Genomic DNA, 19,726 nt, shown 5'->3' with positions numbered 1-19,726 from the left:
GGAGCTGTTAAACATGTAGTGCACTAGAATCATATCACCTATAGTGCACTTAGATAGTGGAGCTGTTAAACATGTAGTGCACTAGAATCATATCACCTATAGTGCACTTAGTTAGTGGAGCTGTTAAACATGTAGTGCACTAGAATCATATCACCTATAGTGCACTTAGATAGTGGAGCTGTTAAACCTGTAGTGCACTAGAATCATATCATCTATAGTGCACTTAGTTAGTGGAGCTGTTAAACATGTAGTGCTCTAGAATCATATCACCTATAGTGCACTTAGATAGTGGAGCTGTTAAACCTGTAGTGCACTAGAATCATATCACCTATAGTGCACTTCGATAGTGGAGCTGTTAAACCTGTAGTGCACTAGAATCATATCACCTATAGTGCACTTAGATAGTGGAGCTGTTAAACCTGTAGTGCACTAGAATCATATCACCTATAGTGCACTTAGTTAGTGGAGCTGTTAAACCTATAGTGCACTAGAATCATATCACCTATAGTGCACTTAGTTAGTGGAGCTGTTAAACCTATAGTGCACTAGAATCATATCACCTGTAGTGCACTTAGATAGTGGAGCTGTTAAACCTGTAGTGCACTTAGATAGTGGAGCTGTTAAACCTGTAGTGCACTTAGATAGTGGAGCTGTTAAACCTGTAGTGCACTAGAATCATATCACCTATAGTGCACTTCGATAGTGGAGCTGTTAAACCTGTAGTGCACTAGAATCATATCACCTATAGTGCACTTAGATAGTGGAGCTGTTAAACCTGTAGTGCACTAGAATCATATCACCTATAGTGCACTTAGATAGTGGAGCTGTTAAACCTGTAGTGCACTAGAATCATATCACCTATAGTGCACTTAGATAGTGGAGCTGTTAAACCTGTAGTGCACTAGAATCATATCACCTATAGTGCACTTAGATAGTGGAGCTGTTAAACCTGTAGTGCACTAGAATCATATCACCTATAGTGCACTTAGATAGTGGAGCTGTTAAACCTGTAGTGCACTAGAATCATATCACCTATAGTGCACTTAGATAGTGGAGCTGTTAAACCTGTAGTGCACTAGAATCATATCACCTATAGTGCACTTAGATAGTGGAGCTGTTAAACCTGTAGTGCACTAGAATCATATCACCTATAGTGCACTTAGATAGTGGAGCTGTTAAACCTGTAGTGCACTAGAATCATATCACCTATAGTGCACTTAGATAGTGGAGCTGTTAAACCTGTAGTGCACTAGAATCATATCACCTATAGTGCACTTAGATAGTGGAGCTGTTAAACCTGTAGTGCACTAGAATCATATCACCTATAGTGCACTTAGATAGTGGAGCTGTTAAACCTGTAGTGCACTAGAATCATATCACCTATAGTGCACTTAGATAGTGGAGCTGTTAAACCTGTAGTGCACTAGAATCATATCACCTATAGTGCACTTAGATAGTGGAGCTGTTAAACCTGTAGTGCACTAGAATCATATCACCTATAGTGCACTTAGATAGTGGAGCTGTTAAACCTGTAGTGCACTAGAATCATATCACCACATTTACAGTAGATAGGGAAGCTGGCAGCTGTTTGGATTCAGGCTGTGTTTATGTAGAGGAACGCAGAAAGATTCCGTCCGTTTGGGATCGGAAAAATAATAAAAGAATGCAAAATACAAAAGAGAAAATGATTTATCATGAACACAAAAAATCTACAATATTTAAATTAGTACTAATCTTTTCTACATAATAAAATACTACTACTACTACTACTACTACTAATAATAATAATAATAATAATAATAATAATTATTATTCTTATTATTATTATTATTATTATTATAAGAAGAAGAAGAAGCAGAATGATTATTATTATTATTATTATTATTATTATTATAAGAAGAAGAAGAATTATTATTATTATTATTATTATTATTATTATTATAAGAAGAAGAAGAAGAAGAAGAAGAATTATTATTATTATTATTATTATTAAGAAGAAGAAGAAGAACCGTTTAGACTTCTAGGCTTGTGCAACTACTACATTACACAATCCAGTCCAGTTGGTGGCGCTAATGAACCAAACACTTTATTTGACAGTCGCCATGAAAGTAAGAAAAAGAAGTCGCCCATGAACATTATTACTGTTCAGCCATCATGGCGGCGCCCTGTATCCTGAAGTAAAGTCACATGTTTTTCCTTCCAGAAGAGATTATTAGTATTGAATGTGATCTTTCCACCTCGCTCAGGTGGATCCGGGTTAATAATGCCTCGTTACGAGCTGTCTCTTGTGCTGAAGGCCATGCAGAGGCCGGAGACCGCGGCGGTGCTCAGGCGCACGATGGAGACCTTGATGGAGCGCGGCGCTGTGGTCAGAAACCTGGAGAACCTCGGAGAGAGAAGGTTACCGTACAAGATCAGCAAACACAACCAGCAGCACACACGCGCTGGTTACTTCCTCATCGACTTTCACTCCTCGCCGTCTATTCTGACTGCTTTACTGAATCACCTGGAGAGAGATGTGGACGTGGTGCGTCAGACGGTGTTAAAGAAAGACGCAGAGCCTCCTAAAGCTCCGTGCTGTGGTGTATCACCTTCTCAGACAAAAAAGATGACTTCTACATAAACGTGAGGCTTTACAGTGACTCTGCACCCCATGACACACCGTGTGTGGAATAATTATAGCTCTTGAAATGGAGAAATTTGGTTACACGGATGAGAGTAGACAAAAGTGTATTTGGGATCCGGGGGGTCTATTGTGGTACTAGATAGAATTTAAAAACCATAGTGCTGATGTCTTGATTCAGAAGGTGATGAATTTCCTATAACAGCAGATCTGAGTAGATCTGGCAGCAAAAGGCAAATACAAAATTCATTTACTGGTCCCATGCATTCCTCTTATTGAAAATTGATTTACTGGTCCCATGCATTTACTGCATTCCTCTTATTGAAAACTCATTTAAAAAGTCCAAGCATCAAGGTTCACAAGTTTTCTCTCAATTATAAGCGCACACACACACATTTAGGTGGATTTTCTAGCAGATCTAACTGCATCTCACCTGCTTTTTGTCTCATTAAAAGAAGTAAACAGATCTTTTAGTTAAATGGATTTGTACACTGCATTACTGATCTCAATATTTTTTGGTGTTCAGAACATGTACTAGGCTATTCTTAATCACAATGATCTGGAAACGAATGATATCATTGTGGTGATAATAAGTTTGGCTATGTAGATGGTTTGTAGTCAGTTGGGCAAATTTTAAAGTGCTAGATTAGTCAGTCTCCTCTGCAAGTGTGTCACGTTGCTGGGAATCACATGGTCACTGTGGTGTGCGTTGCATACAATTCAGCTTGCACAATGACCTCAATGGGGAGACCGAAGCCACCCTTGGCCACCACTTGGCTCTGCCACTGGCACCAGAACTCAGTCTCACTGTTGAATTAATAATAGAAATAGTTGAGTAGAGTTAAAGACTGTAGTCCATGATCATTAGGTTTTAATCATTTAACTCTTTATCAGTTTCTGAGCCAAAACTCTGTTTATGGTTCTCATACAAAATTCCAGAATGCCTTATTTACACTTTAGACCTTAAATTTGCAGTTATCACAGACTTTTTTTATTTTAGTTATGCTAAATGGCTGACAAAGCAATATCAGTGATGACTGTCTCCATGACTGTTACCCATAATGCACTGAGAACATATGTATATATAATCATTACATTTCTAATAGCTTTTTATTATAACGTGTAATATGTGTACATGGTCCCCCGGCATGTTCTCTTAAGTCTTCTCTAATCAAAACTTGTTTTCTAACATTTTTTTGTATATTTTTTTTCTTCTCAGGTCTTTAAGGAAGAGGATGCACTGCTGGAGTTTGCTGAATTTCAACCCTGTCCCTGTGATGGTTTATAATGAGAAATGAATAAATCAATAATAAAAAAAAACTTTGTAAAATATGTTTGTTAAAAATGTGCATGTCCCTGACACAAATGAAAAGACAATTGATAAATAAAAAAGAGATTGATTGATTGATAAATAAAGCATAAGCGTTCAGGCCCAAGTATATACATAGGTATGAACATACATGCAGTTATTCAACAAACACTTGAACTGCAATACATTTGGAGGTGCTGAGTTTGATTAGGATTGTGTTTACTTACTCAGTAACGCCGTCAACTCTAATCATAGATCTGATTAAATCATGTGTGTGTGTTGGAACAGATAACTCTTTAACTCTGTAACTCTGAAAATAAATCTATTCTAGGAAAATTAAGGCCTTGTTTTTTACAGGGCCTGCTCTGGTTTTGGATATATATTGCACCCCTGTGAAGAAAAGAAGTGTCTCATAACAGTATGTTTATCCACACTTATATGCATTTACACCAGTTAAAAGGGAATTATTTTATACCACAGCGATGTTCATAGTTCTGATTCAGTCTTATAAAGGCTTATATCTATTATCTGTTATTTTATTTACTAGCAGCTCTGACAGTAGCAACTCTTTCTATTTCAATTTACAAAATTATATGAATTTGATTGTTCCGATGTTATCGTTGCTATAATAACTCGTTCACTTAACTCGTAATTGTATGACTGTGGACAAGGCAAGCTGTTTGTGTGTGTGCGCTCCAGTGTGTGTAACTAAGTGACTGATCAAGTGTGTCTCAAGCTGCAGTGTGCCGGTATACTCCCTAGTGTGCTGTATGACTTCCTGTGACAAATACTCATTTTTTTCATTAGGAGAAACCATTTTGTATGAGATCTTTGAAAATAAAATTAAAAACTTAACTTACAGTTTCCTTTTATGTTCAACTTGATATTCATGAGGGGGGCACGGTGGCTTAGTGGTTAGCACGTTCGCCTCACACCTCCAGGGTCGGGGTTCGATTCCCGCCTCCACCTTGTGTGTGTGGAGTTTGCATGTTCTCCCCGTGCCTCGGGGGTTTCCTCCGGGTACTCCGGTTTCCTCCCCCGGTCCAAAGACATGCATGGTAGGTTGATTGGCATCTCTGGAAAATTGTCCCTAGTGTGTGATTGCGTGAGTGAATGTGTGTGTGTGTGCCCTGCGATGGGTTGGCACTCCGTCCAGGGTGTATCCTACCTTGATGCCCGATGACGCCTGAGATAGGCACAGGCTCCCCGTGACCCAAGGTAGTTCGGATAAGCGGTAGAAGATGAATGAATGAATGAATGAATGATATTCCTGATCAATGTATATTTGTTTCTTTGTTTTCTTGTAAAACCCTTGAGCTCAAGATTTGAGCATTTCCAATAGGTCGTTATGCTCTTAATATCATTTAAGATTTGATCCAGCAAAAGGAGACATATTTATTTGCTCACTGACTAAAGCATTATTAACTAAAAAATAAATTGTTAATGAATGAAAGAAAACTTCTAAAACTATCATGGTGCTTTTACACTCAACTTGATCAAACGAATCTATCTGTTAAGCCAATTTAACTTGATTGAGTTCATCCATGATGATTAATCTGTGAAATTGAATTTCTGGACCTCAGAGGATCCAGCAGAACAGACATTTTGCTTCCTGAAACAACATTACTCAATACTCAATGAGTCTGACTCCATAAAGCTGTTTTTTCCCAAGAGTGTTACTGTGTGAAACATGAACGACAGAGTTCAGGTTTTTTCTTGACCTAAGAAGAGACAGAGAAAGACTTTAAATTAAAATAAGTAAAACTAATTTAAGAAATTAAAACTCTAAATGAATAAAACTTTTAATCGATCAGCTTGTTATGACACACCACTCGATCAAATCATATCACACCTGGACTGCCCAGGGACATACGCCCGGATTCTGTTTGTCGACTTCAGTTCGGCTTTTAATACAATAATTCCGAACATTCTCCACTCCAAACTCTTAAGGCTCACTATAACCCCTTCCATCTGTCAGTGGATCACCAGCTTCCTGACAGGCAGGAAACAACATGTGAGACTGGGAGGTGTCACCTCCAGCATTCGGACAATCAGCACTGGCGCTCCTCAGGGATGTGTCCTCTCCCCACTTCTATTCTCCCTCTACACCAATGACTGCACTTCAAGTGACCAAACTGTTAAACTCCTGAAATTTGCAGATGATACTACGCTCATCTGTCTCATCCAAGATAGCATACCAGCAGGAGGTGGAACGGCTGGTGCTATGGTGCAGTCAGAACAGTCTAGAACTAAACACCCTCAAAACTGTGGAGATGATAGTGGACTTTAGGAAAGACCCCCAACACTACTCCCCCTCACAATATCCAACAGCCCGGTGTCATCTGTGGAGGCCTTCAAGTTTCTGGGCACTACCATTTCCCAAGACCTGAAATGGGAGTGCAACATAAACTTTATTATCAAAAAGGCTCAGCAGAGGATATACTTTCTATGCCAATTAAGGAAGTATGGTTTACCACAGGAGCTGTTGATGCAGTTATACACTGAGTTATTCATTGAATCTGTCCTGTGCACATCCATCACTATCTGGTTGGTGCAGCAACAAAACAGGACAGAAACAGACTTCAGCGCACGGTTAAAACAGCAGAAAAAATAATTGGTGCCCCCCTGCCCACTCCCCAGGACTTGTACGACACAAGAACCAGAAACCGGGCAGGAAAAATCACCACTGACCCTTCACACCCTGGACACAAACTCTTTCAGCTCCTCTCTTCTTGCAGGCGCTACAGATCTTTGTTTACTAAAACTACCAGACACAGGAACAGTTTCTTTCCTCAGGCCCCTCATCACCCTGATTAACAACTCATCATAATTATATTCCCTGCTTCATATCTATAAGTACTGCATTATCAGAACTGTCAGTCATCACATCATAAGTATGTTACACACACCACTGCTGCTGTACAGTGTACAAAAAGCTTAATATTCCACAATATTGTTATTTGCACTTCCCACACTTTATGTACATACCTTATCAGACATATATTCTGTATTCATATTTACTACTCATAATGTCTATTGTATCACATCTGCATTTTCTTGTATAGTCTGTATTGTCTTGTATAGTAAGTATAGTGTTATTTATGTCTGTACTTTTGAGTCACGAACAGCTGGAACCAAATTCCTTGTGTGTGTCAACACACTTGGCCAATAAACCTGATTCTGATTCTGAAGCATGATCAGTGAAACATTTTACCTCAAAGCATTTTACCACAAAACTCTTGAGGTGCTTTTACATTAAGCATGATCAGTGAAACATTTTACCTCAAAGCATTTTGGCACAAAACTCTTGATAATACTTCACACAATACACACAATACACAATACTTCCTTTACATGAAGCAAGATCAGTGAGACATTTTACCTCAAACCTCTTGAGGTGCTTTTACATGAAGCATGATCAGTGAAACATTTTACCTCAAACCTCTTAATGTGCTTTTACACAAAGAATGATCAGTGAAACATTTTACCTCAAAGCATTTTACCACAAACCACTTGAGGCGCTTTTACATGAAGCATGATCAGTGAAACATTTTACCTCAAACCATTTTACCACAAAACTCTTGAGGTGCTTTACCTCAACACACTTGGCCAATAAACCTGATTCTGATTCTGAAGCATGATCAGTGAAACATTTTACCACAAAACTCTTAAGGTGCGTTTACATGAAGCATGATCAGTGAAACATTTTACCACAAAACTCTTAAGGTGCTTTTACATGAAGCATGATCATTAAAAATTTTACCACAAACTCTTAAAGTGCTTTTACATGAAGCATGATCAGTGAGACATTTTACCTCAAAGCATTTTACCCCAAACCTCTTGAGGTGCTTGAACAGTACATTAAGCATGATTAGTGTGACATTTTACCTCTAAGCATGATCAGTGAAACATTTTGCCTCAAAACATTTTACCTCAAACCTCTTGAGGTGTATTACACAAAGCATGATCAGTGAAACATTTTACCTCAAACCATTTTACCACAAAACTCTTGAGGTGCTTTACCTCAACACACTTGGCCAATAAACCTGATTCTGATTCTGATTCTGAAGCATGATCAGTGAAACATTTTACCACAAATCTCTTAAGGTGCTTTTACATGAAGCATGATCAGTGAAACATTTTACCACAAAACTCTTAAGGTGCTTTTACATGAAGCATGATCATTAAAAATTTTACCACAAACTCTTAAAGTGCTTTTACATGAAGCATGATCAGTGAGACATTTTACCTCAAAGCATTTTACCCCAAACCTCTTGAGGTGCTTTTACAGTACATTAAGCATGATTAGTGAGACATTTTACCTCTAAGCATGATCAGTGAAACATTTTGCCTCAAAACATTTTACCTCAAACCTCTTGAGGCGGTTTTACACAACGCATGATCAGTGAAACATTTTACCTCAAACCATTTTACCACAAAACTCTTGAGGTGCTTTACCTCAACACACTTGGCCAATAAACCTGATTCTGATTCTGATTCTGAAGCATGATCAGTGAAACATTTTACCACAAAACTCTTAAGGTGCTTTTACATGAAGCATGATCATTAAAAATTTTACCACAAACTCTTAAAGTGCTTTTACATGAAGCATGATCAGTGATACATTTTACCTCAAAGCATTTTACCCCAAACCTCTTGAGGTGCTTTAACAGTACATTAAGCATGATTAGTGAGACATTTTACCTCTAAGCATGATCAGTGAAACATTTTGCCTCAAAACATTTTACCTCAAACCTCTTGAGGTGTTTTACACAACGCATGATCAGTGAAACATTTTACCTCAAACCATTTTACCACAAAACTCTTGAGGTGCTTTACCTCAACACACTTGGCCAATAAACCTGATTCTGATTCTGATTCTGAAGCATGATCAGTGAAACATTTTACCACAAATCTCTTAAGGTGCTTTTACATGAAGCATGATCAGTGAAACATTTTACCACAAAACTCTTAAGGTGCTTTTACATGAAGCATGATCATTAAAATTTTTACCACAAACTCTTAAAGTGCTTTTACATGAAGCATGATCAGTGAGACATTTTACCTCAAAGCATTTTACCCCAAACCTCTTGAGGTGCTTTAACAGTACATTAAGCATGATTAGTGTGACATTTTACCTCTAAGCATGATCAGTGAAACATTTTGCCTCAAAACATTTTACCTCAAACCTCTTGAGGTGTATTACACAAAGCATGATCAGTGAAACATTTTACCTCAAACCATTTTACCACAAAACTCTTGAGGTGCTTTACCTCAACACACTTGGCCAATAAACCTGATTCTGATTCTGATTCTGAAGCATGATCAGTGAAACATTTTACCACAAATCTCTTAAGGTGCTTTTACATGAAGCATGATCAGTGAAACATTTTACCACAAAACTCTTAAGGTGCTTTTACATGAAGCATTATCATTAAAAATCTTACCACAAATCTCTTAAGGTGCTTTTACATGAAGCATGATCAGTGAGACATTTTACCTCAAAGCATTTTACCCCAAACCTCTTGAGGTGCTTTTACAGTACATTAAGCATGATTAGTGAGACATTTTACCTCTAAGCATGATCAGTGAAACATTTTGCCTCAAAACATTTTACCTCAAACCTCTTGAGGTGTTTTACACAACGCATGATCAGTGAAACCTTTTACCTCAAACCATTTTACCACAAAACTCTTGAGGTGCTTTACCTCAACACACTTGGCCAATAAACCTGATTCTGATTCTGATTCTGAAGCATGATCAGTGAAACATTTTACCACAAATCTCTTAAGGTGCTTTTACATGAAGCATGATCAGTGAAACATTTTACCACAAAACTCTTAAGGTGCTTTTACATGAAGCATGATCATTAAAAATTTTACCACAAAACTCTTAAAGTGCTTTTACATGAAGCATGATCTGGCTCACTCACTGAGCAGGTCACGTGGTTGGGCGAGTCAGCGTCACGTGACTGAGCTGTTTTTTAAGCTCGCGCTGGTATCAGTGTACCGCAGTGCAGCAGCTACAGAGACACCGCAACACAAACACTGTCTGTGATCAAGACCACACGTCTTATAACAACAGAAAACGAGCTCCACGGTGACTTCATGATGCTTCTCCTCTTTCTACTGGTGTCCACAGGTAATAGGTTTAACATTTCCGTGCTTATTGGACGTTTTAACGGTCGTGTAACGCATTTGATTAGCCGTTAGCTAACATGACGCAGCGTAAACAAGCCGAATGACGACGGAACACAGGTTTGTTGTTTGTTGTGTTGTGTTGTGTTTGTGTTTAAGTTGTTTGTCTAACCCTACTGCTTTAACACCAGGTTAAAATCAGCGCTGTGAAACTGATATAGTTTGTATATTGTGATTATTAACCGGTGGACAGTTCCGTTTCCGCTTGTGAATGATTCCTCCTCCTCCTCATCCTCATCCTCGTGACTCGTTGTCGTTTCTTCTCACGTACTGATTGGTCAGCAGTTAGTGATTTTAATTTTTTTAAAGACTAGTTTCAGCTCTAATTCAAACTATGTATGTATATAGGTAGGTATATATGTGTGTGTGTGTGTGTGTGTGTGTTGACACACACAAGGAATTTGGTTCCAGCTGTTTGTGACTCTCAAAAGTACAGACATAAATAACACTAGACTATACAAGACAATACAGACTATACAAGACAATACAGACTATACAAGACAATACAGACTATACAAGACAATGCAGATGTGAAACAATAAACATTGAGTATTAAATATGAATACAGAATATGATAGATCAGTTATGTACATAAAGTGTGGGAAGTGCAAATAACAATTGTGCAGTTTTATGCTTTTTGTACAATATGCAGCAGCAGTAGTGTGTGTGTGTGTGTGTGTAACGTACACAGATGATGTGCTGACTGACAGTTCTGATAATGCAGTATTTATAGATATGAAGCAGTGAATATAATTATGGTGAGTTGTTAATGAGGGGGATGATGGGCCTGAGGAAAGAAACTGTTCCCGTGTGTGTGTGTGTGTGTGTGTGTGTGTGTGTTAAATAATCAGTTAATTTGTATAGCATTTGTAAAAGGAGTCTCCTGTGACTCTTTTTTTTTTTTCTAGGGAACTATTTAAAACCTTAAGTTATGAGGTTTATTGTCTCCTGGAACCAAAAGAGGTTAAATATTAAATATACAGCATGCTTTTCAATTACAGTCTTATTATTGATTTTATTTATTAATAACAGTATGCCTTCATCAGACAAAATGCATTACAACATGCTTTGAGGTTTTTTATAAATATATTCACATCAACCATTGCATGGCACACAGAGCTAAATATTGTAGATTAGATGTGATTTGCATTTTAACATTACTTTTACCCAGTCACCTGAAAATAGTTCCACATCCTCTTGTTCTTTGTCCTTTTCACTGCACCTACAATTCTCACTTCAGCTTTGAGTCATATGAGTAAGTTCACTAGTTGAGAGTTGAAGGCAGAAAAGCTGTTACTGACTTTTTTTTTTTTTGGCCATGTGATTTTATAAATAGGAAGTGTATAAAAGGTCGACCGCATTAGAGCAAGTTTCATCTTACTGTGCTTATGGTATGTTTATGGTTGACTGATGGTGCTGTTTTGTTATGCATGAGGGAGGCAAACTTGTCTGCTGGTTTTTTTTTTTTTTTTTTTTTTTTTTTTTTTTTTTTTTTTAAAAAACTTGTCGGCCTGTTTACCAACTGCATCATGTTTCATGTGTTTGTTAAACGGTGTTTTGTCCCTGATGCACAATGACAAGCCTGTTTTATTTGTGCTTTTATAGGGTCAAAGTCAACAAGGAATTGTTGGCAAGTTGTTTACTGTTTGTGTCTATAAACTAATTTATGTCTCATGACTATAGTGTGCAGCCTTAAAGACCGACTATGTACCGTGTTCTAGATAATGCAAAGGTGACTTTATGAAGACAGTCAGCATTTTGAGTCTTGAAAAGTTTCATAATTGCTGCTTTTGTTTTGCTCCCTTGAGCCAGGAACAGCCCTGCTTGAATGAACAAAGGTTAATTAAATTTAAATAAAAATGGTGTATTTAATATATTTTTGGGGGGCACGGTGGCTTAGTGGTTAGCACGTTCGCCTCACACCTCCAGGGTCGGGGTTCGATTCCCGCCTCCACCTTGTGTGTGTGGAGTTTGCATGTTCTCCCTGTGCCTCGGGGGTTTCCTCCGGGTACTCCGGTTTCCTCCCCCGGTCCAAAGACATGCATGGTAGGTTGATTGGCATCTCTGGAAAATTGTCCGTAGTGTGTGATTGCGTGAGTGAATGAGAGTGTATGTGCCCTGCGATGGGTTGGCACTCCGTCCAGGGTGTATCCTGCCTTGATGCCCGATGACGCCTGAGATGGGCACAGGCTCCCCGTGACCCGAGGTAGTTCGGATAAGCGGTAGAAGATGAATGAATTAATGAATGAATATATTTTTAAGTGTTTAAGGCATCTGCTCCTCCTGACTATTCAGGCGGTGCAAAAATAAAAAACACATGATTCATCTTGTTTCAAATCTTGTCTTCGTTTATTGTCAATTCAAAATATTCACTGCCATATTTCAGACATCAACCACTATAATTTTGAGTTACATTACAATCAACTATAATTTGACTATATTCAGTAAATGATAGTAAACAATTAACCTCATGACTCTGAAATATCATGTGGACACTTGAATTTCAACACAGGGCTTGTGTAGTCTTGTTGAATCTTGGATCTTGGCTGGTTTAGTGTTTATGCAGCCCAAAGCTTTTCTTGTTATTAAGCAACAACTACACGGCTTTAGCCCATTTGCACAGAAGTACTGCAGCAGTGAGTGTACGCTAAAAACAACAATAAACAGATTAGTAGACAGCTTTTTGAAATTTCAGCATTGTGTAATTGCAGTTGGTCATCCACCATGAGACTGTTAGTCATGCTGCCGAGGTGAACATCATGTGACCGAGACACAGTTCAGTTTGATATCATTGTTTCAGATTAAAGTTTTGAAATTGTTAGCAAAATTTTCTTTTCCACTGTGGTATGTTTGTTAAAGGTGAAGTGCTTAGCCGATGCAGTCTCAAGATTAAACTGTAGCTTATCTGAATATAGCAACTTGCTTAAAAAGCCCCTTGGTTTTTTTCCCTGTTAAGTCATGTCATGTGATGCTTGGCCAAGTTCATGTTTCTTTACTGAGTGATATTTGTTCATGACCCTCTTTTTGTGGACATTGTATTGTTGAGTGGTTAAGAGTAGGTTGTCTACTAGACACTCGTTTGTAGGCGATGTGGGGAATTTTTGATGTTGCGGGTGCTTGGAAAAGAGAATTAAAAAGTATTTGTTCCTTATAAATGCTTTTCCCTAACCAACCCTTACTGTACATTTCTCCTTTTCTGCCTTGTGATTGTAATACATGGACAAACCTCTTAACTGCTGATTTTTGGCTTTAGTTTTACTTATAATATAATTTTTTTTCTCTATCTGGAAAATTGTTTTTGTGATTGCTCAGGGGCTCAGACATGCTGAGACAAGAAAATAAAAGGAAGCATAAGTACCTGAAACTGTTTGTTTGGGTAGTGATGACACTAACTGATTGCCCTGTGAAAGATAATAATGAAACTGATGTTTCTGTTCCAGCTGTGGCCAGCCCTCTCCTGGGAACGGAGCAGTGTGCTCGTGGACCACCATATTGGTGCCAAAATGCCAAGACTGCTTCGCTTTGTGGCGCAGTTTCCCACTGCCAACAAAATGTCTGGAACCAGCCTCATGTGGTCAGTTTCGTGTCTCTTCACCCACCCCAGACCCCCTACCCCATGACCACCTGCTTGTTTTTGTTCAGTCCTGAATTTTCTTTTTCTTTTTAAGAAATCTGTGCCATGTGACTTGTGCAAAGAGGTGGTGGCTGTGGTGGACAAACTGGTGAAAGACAATACAACAGAGGTGAGGATTTTGATTGAGAGATGATATAAATGTAATTATCCAACATGTATGTTTGAGTGAAACAGGATTCTGTTCTCTTTGTGTCTGTAGTCTGAGGTCCTGAGCTACCTTGAGAAAACGTGCCAGTTGGTTCCTGATGAAGGCCTGGCTAGTCAATGCAAGGAAATTGTGGACAATTACTTCCCTGTCCTGATTGATATTATTAAAGGAGAGCTGGTAAGTTAGACTAAATGACTTCAACTCCTTCAGCATGGGTTAGTTTGTGGTCTAGCACCAATACTTACTTTTGCTATTCTGCCAGACTATGACAGCATTGCTATTAACATTTATTTAAACCCAGTGATTTCAGTAAGCTTCCTTTCTCTGAGTGTGTTTATCCTGGGTTTCTTTTAGTTTTAGAGAAGTGAAAGCTCTTGCACAATAGATGGCTTGTGATGGACAGAGGAACAAATGGCTCTTTGTTCCTCTTTAATGAGCCACTTTGCATCTTCCTGTTTCATATGCAATGTATGATTTTAAAAAATTCTATCCTGTTCTGTTGTCTGTTTTCAGGACGACCCAGATGTGATCTGTAGTGCTCTTGGCCTATGTGTAACCCAGCAGGAGGTTTTTGCCAAAGCCCAGCTCATGTCAAATGAGATTCCTGAGTTGGATCTGACCCAGAGGGTTAATCCTTTACTCCTCAACATCCCTCAGCTTCTTTACCCCAAGGAGAATGCCAATAAGGAGAAGGAGACCACCGCCAAGGTCTGTTTGCTCTCTTCAGCCTGTAGTCTGTGGGCTTTTTGTGTTGTACGGCTCACTACAGCTAATCGGTGTGTTTCTACAGGACGGTAACGAAGTGTGTGACGACTGCGTGAAGTTCATCACCGACACGCAAACGGCGGCCAAGAAAAACGCCACCTTCGTCGACGCCATGATTGCACAGATTGAGAGCCAGTGTGACCTGCTGGGTCCTGGTATTGCTGATATTGTAAGAGCCCCGATTTAGTTCTAGTTTCTAGAACCATTCATGATTTTTGAGCCTCGTCTTCTACTTTGTATAAAAGTGCTACAGACTCTACTTGAAAATCATTAATTCCCTCCAACCATCTTGTGTATCTTTGTCCACAGTGCAGGCAGTACGTCAGCCAGTACGCACCTCTTATCTTCCAGCAGCTCATGTCCATGGTCAGTATATCCCTGATTTATTTTACCTTTAAACAAAATGAAACAATCCAATAAAAAATGTAGATTATCCTGACTCTTGTGTTAAAGGTCTAAAATGTAGAGTTCAGGCTGTACACAGCCAGACTGGCACACCACTGATGAGCCCATGTCCAGTCTGACAGCCACTCGGCTTGTCTGTTGGTCATGTTCACGTTTTCTAATCACTTTCTCTTTATTTTATTCCCCCTTTCATTTGCCTTCTTTCTCTCTCACTCTGTCCCTTTGCTTTCTCTTTGGTCTACAGGAAAAGGTAGGTCTCTAGCATTCTGCTAGTTTCATGCTGTTTTCTTTTTGTTGTTGTCGTGGAACTACATGCCTGTGGCTGACCTGCTAACCTGTGATGTATGTAGATGGCTTACTTACAATATGAACTCAACATTTTCATAAATCCACCTGACCGATGTGTTCACCTCAGTCATAAACCTTTCTGAAGATGTAGAACACCTCACTCACTTAACTTATGTTGTTAGCATGCTTCCATTTGGTCGTGACATATTTTTGCTTTAAAAAACACTGGGCAGCTCAACTCGAGTTACAGTTGACTTGAAACTGGAATCAACAATATTTGAATTTTGTGCAAAATGAGATACGAATCTGACATTTTTGGCCACTTTTACCATTTTTGAAGAAAAAAACAAAATCCCCAAACATCAATACTTGTATTGAAAGCAATTAAACGTGGCTCTGAGACTGGAGTTGGGCTTCCTTTTTTTTTATATTTATTTATTTTTTTTTATCCCCCCCAAAAAAATCTTTCACCTAATCTATTATAAATATCCCACATATATTGCATGTTTGTCTAGTTACCCTGGAGGCTGTAAACAGTGCTGCATGATCTAACTGAAGAACCTGCACGAGTGCTTTCAATAACTTGGCTGTATTTTGGTTTGGATGCAACTTGGAAATGGGTCTTAATATAGTTCTGGTGGTTGAGGTGTTGTTAGGAGTTATGTACAAGGCATTTGAGTAGAAACTGAGTTTATGACTGGCTATTTATTGTGCAGGTTAGTGATCCGGGTTGGGAATAAAGATTCATTTGTGTTCACTTTTACAGTAGGACTACAGGCTGAAATACTGAGCTGACATACAGCAAAGTTTTTGCTGCGTGTTTTTAATTTTCTGTTTATCTGTGTTCGATCTGACAAACACACAAACAGGAAGTTTTGCTTGAGGTTTGAGAATGGTGATAGATTCCACCACATTAATGAATATTCAGTATTATTTATATAGTGTTTTGTTTGTTTTCTTTCTTTCTTCCTAGTTTTGTAGTTAAGTTGCATTGTTAATGCCTGATCTTAGGAACCTGAAACAAAACCAGTTTTCTAAGACTTCTAGTCTCATTAAGTGAAGAAGCAGGTTTTCATTTCATCATCTTAGCAGTGATAGGAAGCGGGTTTGAAGTCACGGTAGCCTGTGTGTTGGCTTTGTTAGTTATTTGTGTGTGATTTGAGGTGATTCTACTCCTGATTGATCCCCTACTTAAAACTTCTCATCCACGATCTCTCTGCTTCTTCTGTAGCAACCCAAAGACATCTGTTGCCGTGCTGGTTTCTGTGACTCCACGCCTGAATCTGTGCCCATGCTGAACCTTGTTCCTGCTAAATCCATTGCTGCAACAAAGACCTTCCCTGCCACTAAATTGGTGAAGCCTTCCTACATCAAACCTGCTAAGGTAAAGTAGCCAGTGTGTCGTCACTACAGATATCAGTCATGCAGCATAAGGAACACTGATGGTGTTGTCCTAAACTGAAACAGGGTTATAGGGTTATTTAGCAGGACATGGTAAATTAGCAAGTTAATCTTAGTTAAAAATATTAGGGTATGATTGTAAAGTATTTTAAATCTTTAGACCTTTTGTTTCCCAATTTGTCATGCTACTGTAGTGTTTCTGTTAAAGCCAAGGAAAAATACATGCATGTGGTAACTCAATCTCACAATGCTTCCTACATTGATTATATTCTCATAACCTGTGTACTTTTAAATCTGTGTTGATTTTTCTGTACACTTTACTACTACTTTAGACGTACTTGTATTGTTATCCATGGTATGTGTGTGTTTTGTTCCTGTGTGTTTGTGCAGAAGATGGTGCGTGCCCGTGACTCACCACAATGTGCCGTATGTGAGTTTGTGATGAAGGAGGTTGAAAACTTAATCCAGGACCAGACAACTGAGGTATGAACTTCTGCTCAGTAATGAAAGGCTGTCAGTCCTCTTCACCCGATTTAAACACTGTAGGATAAAGAAGCAATTTTTGAATATATGTTGCCTTAGATTGCTTTTCAGGATTAATTTGCTATCTCTCCACTAAAAGTTAATTTAATTCCTTTCAATGTTCAAGGATGAAGTGGTGCAAGCTTTGGAGAAAGTGTGCAGCATCCTGCCCTCTACCCTTTCTGCTCAGTGCAAGGACCTGATTGATACTTATGGCCAGGCGATCATTGAGCTACTGATCCAGGAAGCTGATCCCAAGACCGTCTGCAGCCTTCTGGGCCTGTGCAGGGACGCGAGTCGCACCTTCGTCCGTGAGTTTCTACATAAATGTGCAACAAGCATCTTTTCCCTCCTGCCCTCATGATTCCAGTTCAAATGTCTACAATACAAAACATTTTAGTTTCCTGTTTCCTTCCCTTGTTCGACTTGTTCTGTATGTGTTCTCTTTTAGCTGTGATGGCAAAGGCTGAGTTTGAGGCTGGCGGGTTCTGTGAAGTATGCAAGATGGCCGTGCGATACGTAGATGGCATCCTAGAGCAGAACGCCACAGAGGCAGAGATTGAGGAGGCCGTGAAGAAAGTCTGCAACTTCTTGCCTGATGAATATAAAACGCAGGTGTGTTATGCATCTGTGACAAGCTGTAAACAGGACAAAAACATTTCTTGCATTGGATAAAGGAATGTTTTTGGTAGATTTCTCATAAATGAGTGTAGATGGATGATCATGACTATAATAACACACACACGTGTTGCAAAGCAGTAAAAGTCCTAGGATGAGAGCACTATTAAACCTAGTCTTGGGTAGTTTTAAACAACTTTCTCTAGTCTGATGAGGTTCAATAATGTACAATATGATAACTTTAACAAGTACCATCTTGAGGCTCTGGGTTGCATTAAATGATGAGGGTCTCTTCGTGTGTGCAGTGTGACCAGCTCATTGAGCAGTACGAGCCTCTCATCGTCCAGCTGATGCTCCAGGCCCTTGACCCTGAATTTGTCTGCATGGTAAGGTTTCCTGTCGCTCATGCATTTTTTTTGCAGTGTTTTAGTTCTAAAGGCATTACCTTAAAGGACTCTTGTAGTTTCGTTACTTCATGGCAGCAGAACGGTATTGCTTGCTCTGAGTGTGTTTTGTGTGTTGTAACGATGTAGAAGCTGGGTGCATGTCCTGGGGTGCTGCGGATGCTGTTGGGTGTTGAGCAGTGCAGCTGGGGCCCAGCCTACTGGTGCAAGAACATGGATACTGCCACCCGCTGTAATGTGAGTATACAAGTAAACTTGTATAAAGTATACATTTAGATGTAAAATGTACAATGGCTATTAACTTCAATAGGAACACCTGTACACCTTCTCATGTATGCTGTTGGCCAGAAAAGGATATACTCACTAATCATACTCTAGTCCACTTTCTTTACAACCATAATGAGCAGAAAAGCATGTGCAGGTGTACTGGTGTTACTGTTAAAGTGAATAGTGAGTGTAAACAAACGCGTATCAGAAAATGAAACTGGTTCTCACTGTGTTTTAGGCGGTGAATCACTGCAGACGCCTTGTTTGGAGTTAAAGACGAGTGGAGTGCACAAACTGTCTCGAGGAGCTAAAGGAGAATTTCTGTAGCGCTGTGTCTCTGTTTTACAAAAAGCAACCCTTCCTTTTTTATTTTAGAAATTTAAAACTGCTTTCAAAACTAATTAAGCAATTTAGCCATCTGGGGAAGATTGAAGTTTCCATTTGAGAGTGAGTTAAAGAACGATGCAGGAGGTGGACAGAACCTGTGGGAGAGACAGAGACTGAATGGGATGTTTTTATTTTTAAACTGAACTTTATGTTGACCAATTGATAATGTGGGGGTGTTTTTTTTTTTTTTTCTTTTTTTTTCTTTTTTCTTCTTCGTCATTTAATTGTGTAATTGCAGGTGGCCTTGAAAGACAAGGTTATGCTTTGAGCAAAGAGGATGTCTGGGACCTCTGAATGTAGTTTTAATTCTCTTTAAAGGAAAACCTGCTCCTGAAACTGCTATAGCCACTTATAAAGCCAGTGAGATGATTTTTAGGAGTTTTTGTTTTTACTGATTAAAATATTTGATCCTAATGGAAGTTTGTGATTTGCAGCGTGTTACAATGGCATACATGTTCACATGTGACATTACACTCAGTTTGTGTCTGTTGCTCCCCCTCCACTGTTTTGGGTGTCTTGGTCAAATGATTAAGCTTCATTGTGCTTCAATCTTAACACTGAACTATTTGTTGGAATCTGTACAAATCTTTTGTGGAAAATAAACAAACAAATCTATTTAGTGTGGTCATTTTACTGTAAAATGTTGGCTTGCTTAAAATGTTGCTTTACACCAATGCAACAATTAATCAGTCCTGCTATTTGGTGGTGGGATATTGAAGATATCTATCAAAGAGGACTGATTACAGAAAGTAACACCT

At 38.9% G+C, this 19,726-nt stretch overlaps 2 protein-coding genes across 3 annotated transcripts; both read left to right on the top strand.

Annotated features, from left to right (window-relative positions):
• Positions 1–2,100: 2,100 nt before the first annotated feature.
• mrps6 (mitochondrial ribosomal protein S6) lies at positions 2,101–4,787 on the top strand. Its single transcript, XM_060871323.1, has 2 exons — positions 2,101–2,625; positions 3,843–4,787. The coding sequence occupies exon 1, from the start codon at positions 2,264–2,266 to the stop codon at positions 2,621–2,623; it is 360 nt and encodes a 119-aa protein (XP_060727306.1). The 5' UTR covers positions 2,101–2,263; the 3' UTR covers positions 2,624–2,625; positions 3,843–4,787.
• A 5,125-nt stretch (positions 4,788–9,912) lies between these two features.
• Positions 9,913–19,583, top strand: psap (prosaposin). Of its 2 annotated transcripts, none has more exons than XM_060871828.1 (14): positions 9,913–10,073; positions 13,570–13,703; positions 13,798–13,872; positions 13,963–14,088; positions 14,425–14,619; positions 14,702–14,845; positions 14,986–15,042; positions 16,601–16,753; positions 17,164–17,253; positions 17,420–17,603; positions 17,744–17,907; positions 18,216–18,296; positions 18,444–18,551; positions 18,820–19,583. In XM_060871828.1, exons 1-14 carry the CDS (start codon positions 10,040–10,042, stop codon positions 18,853–18,855), a joined length of 1,581 nt encoding a protein of 526 aa, XP_060727811.1. In that variant the 5' UTR covers positions 9,913–10,039; the 3' UTR covers positions 18,856–19,583. The 2 variants fall into 2 exon arrangements, with proteins under 2 accessions (XP_060727811.1, XP_060727809.1); XM_060871826.1 differs by having other exon boundaries at positions 9,914–10,073; positions 17,161–17,253.
• The last annotated feature ends 143 nt before the right edge of the window (positions 19,584–19,726 follow it).

This window comes from Tachysurus vachellii, chromosome 6 (genome assembly GCF_030014155.1).
Source record: "Tachysurus vachellii isolate PV-2020 chromosome 6, HZAU_Pvac_v1, whole genome shotgun sequence".
NCBI lineage: Eukaryota > Metazoa > Chordata > Actinopteri > Siluriformes > Bagridae > Tachysurus > Tachysurus vachellii.
Note: the sequence above shows the minus strand (reverse complement) of the source record. Positions and strands in the feature narration are given on the sequence as shown.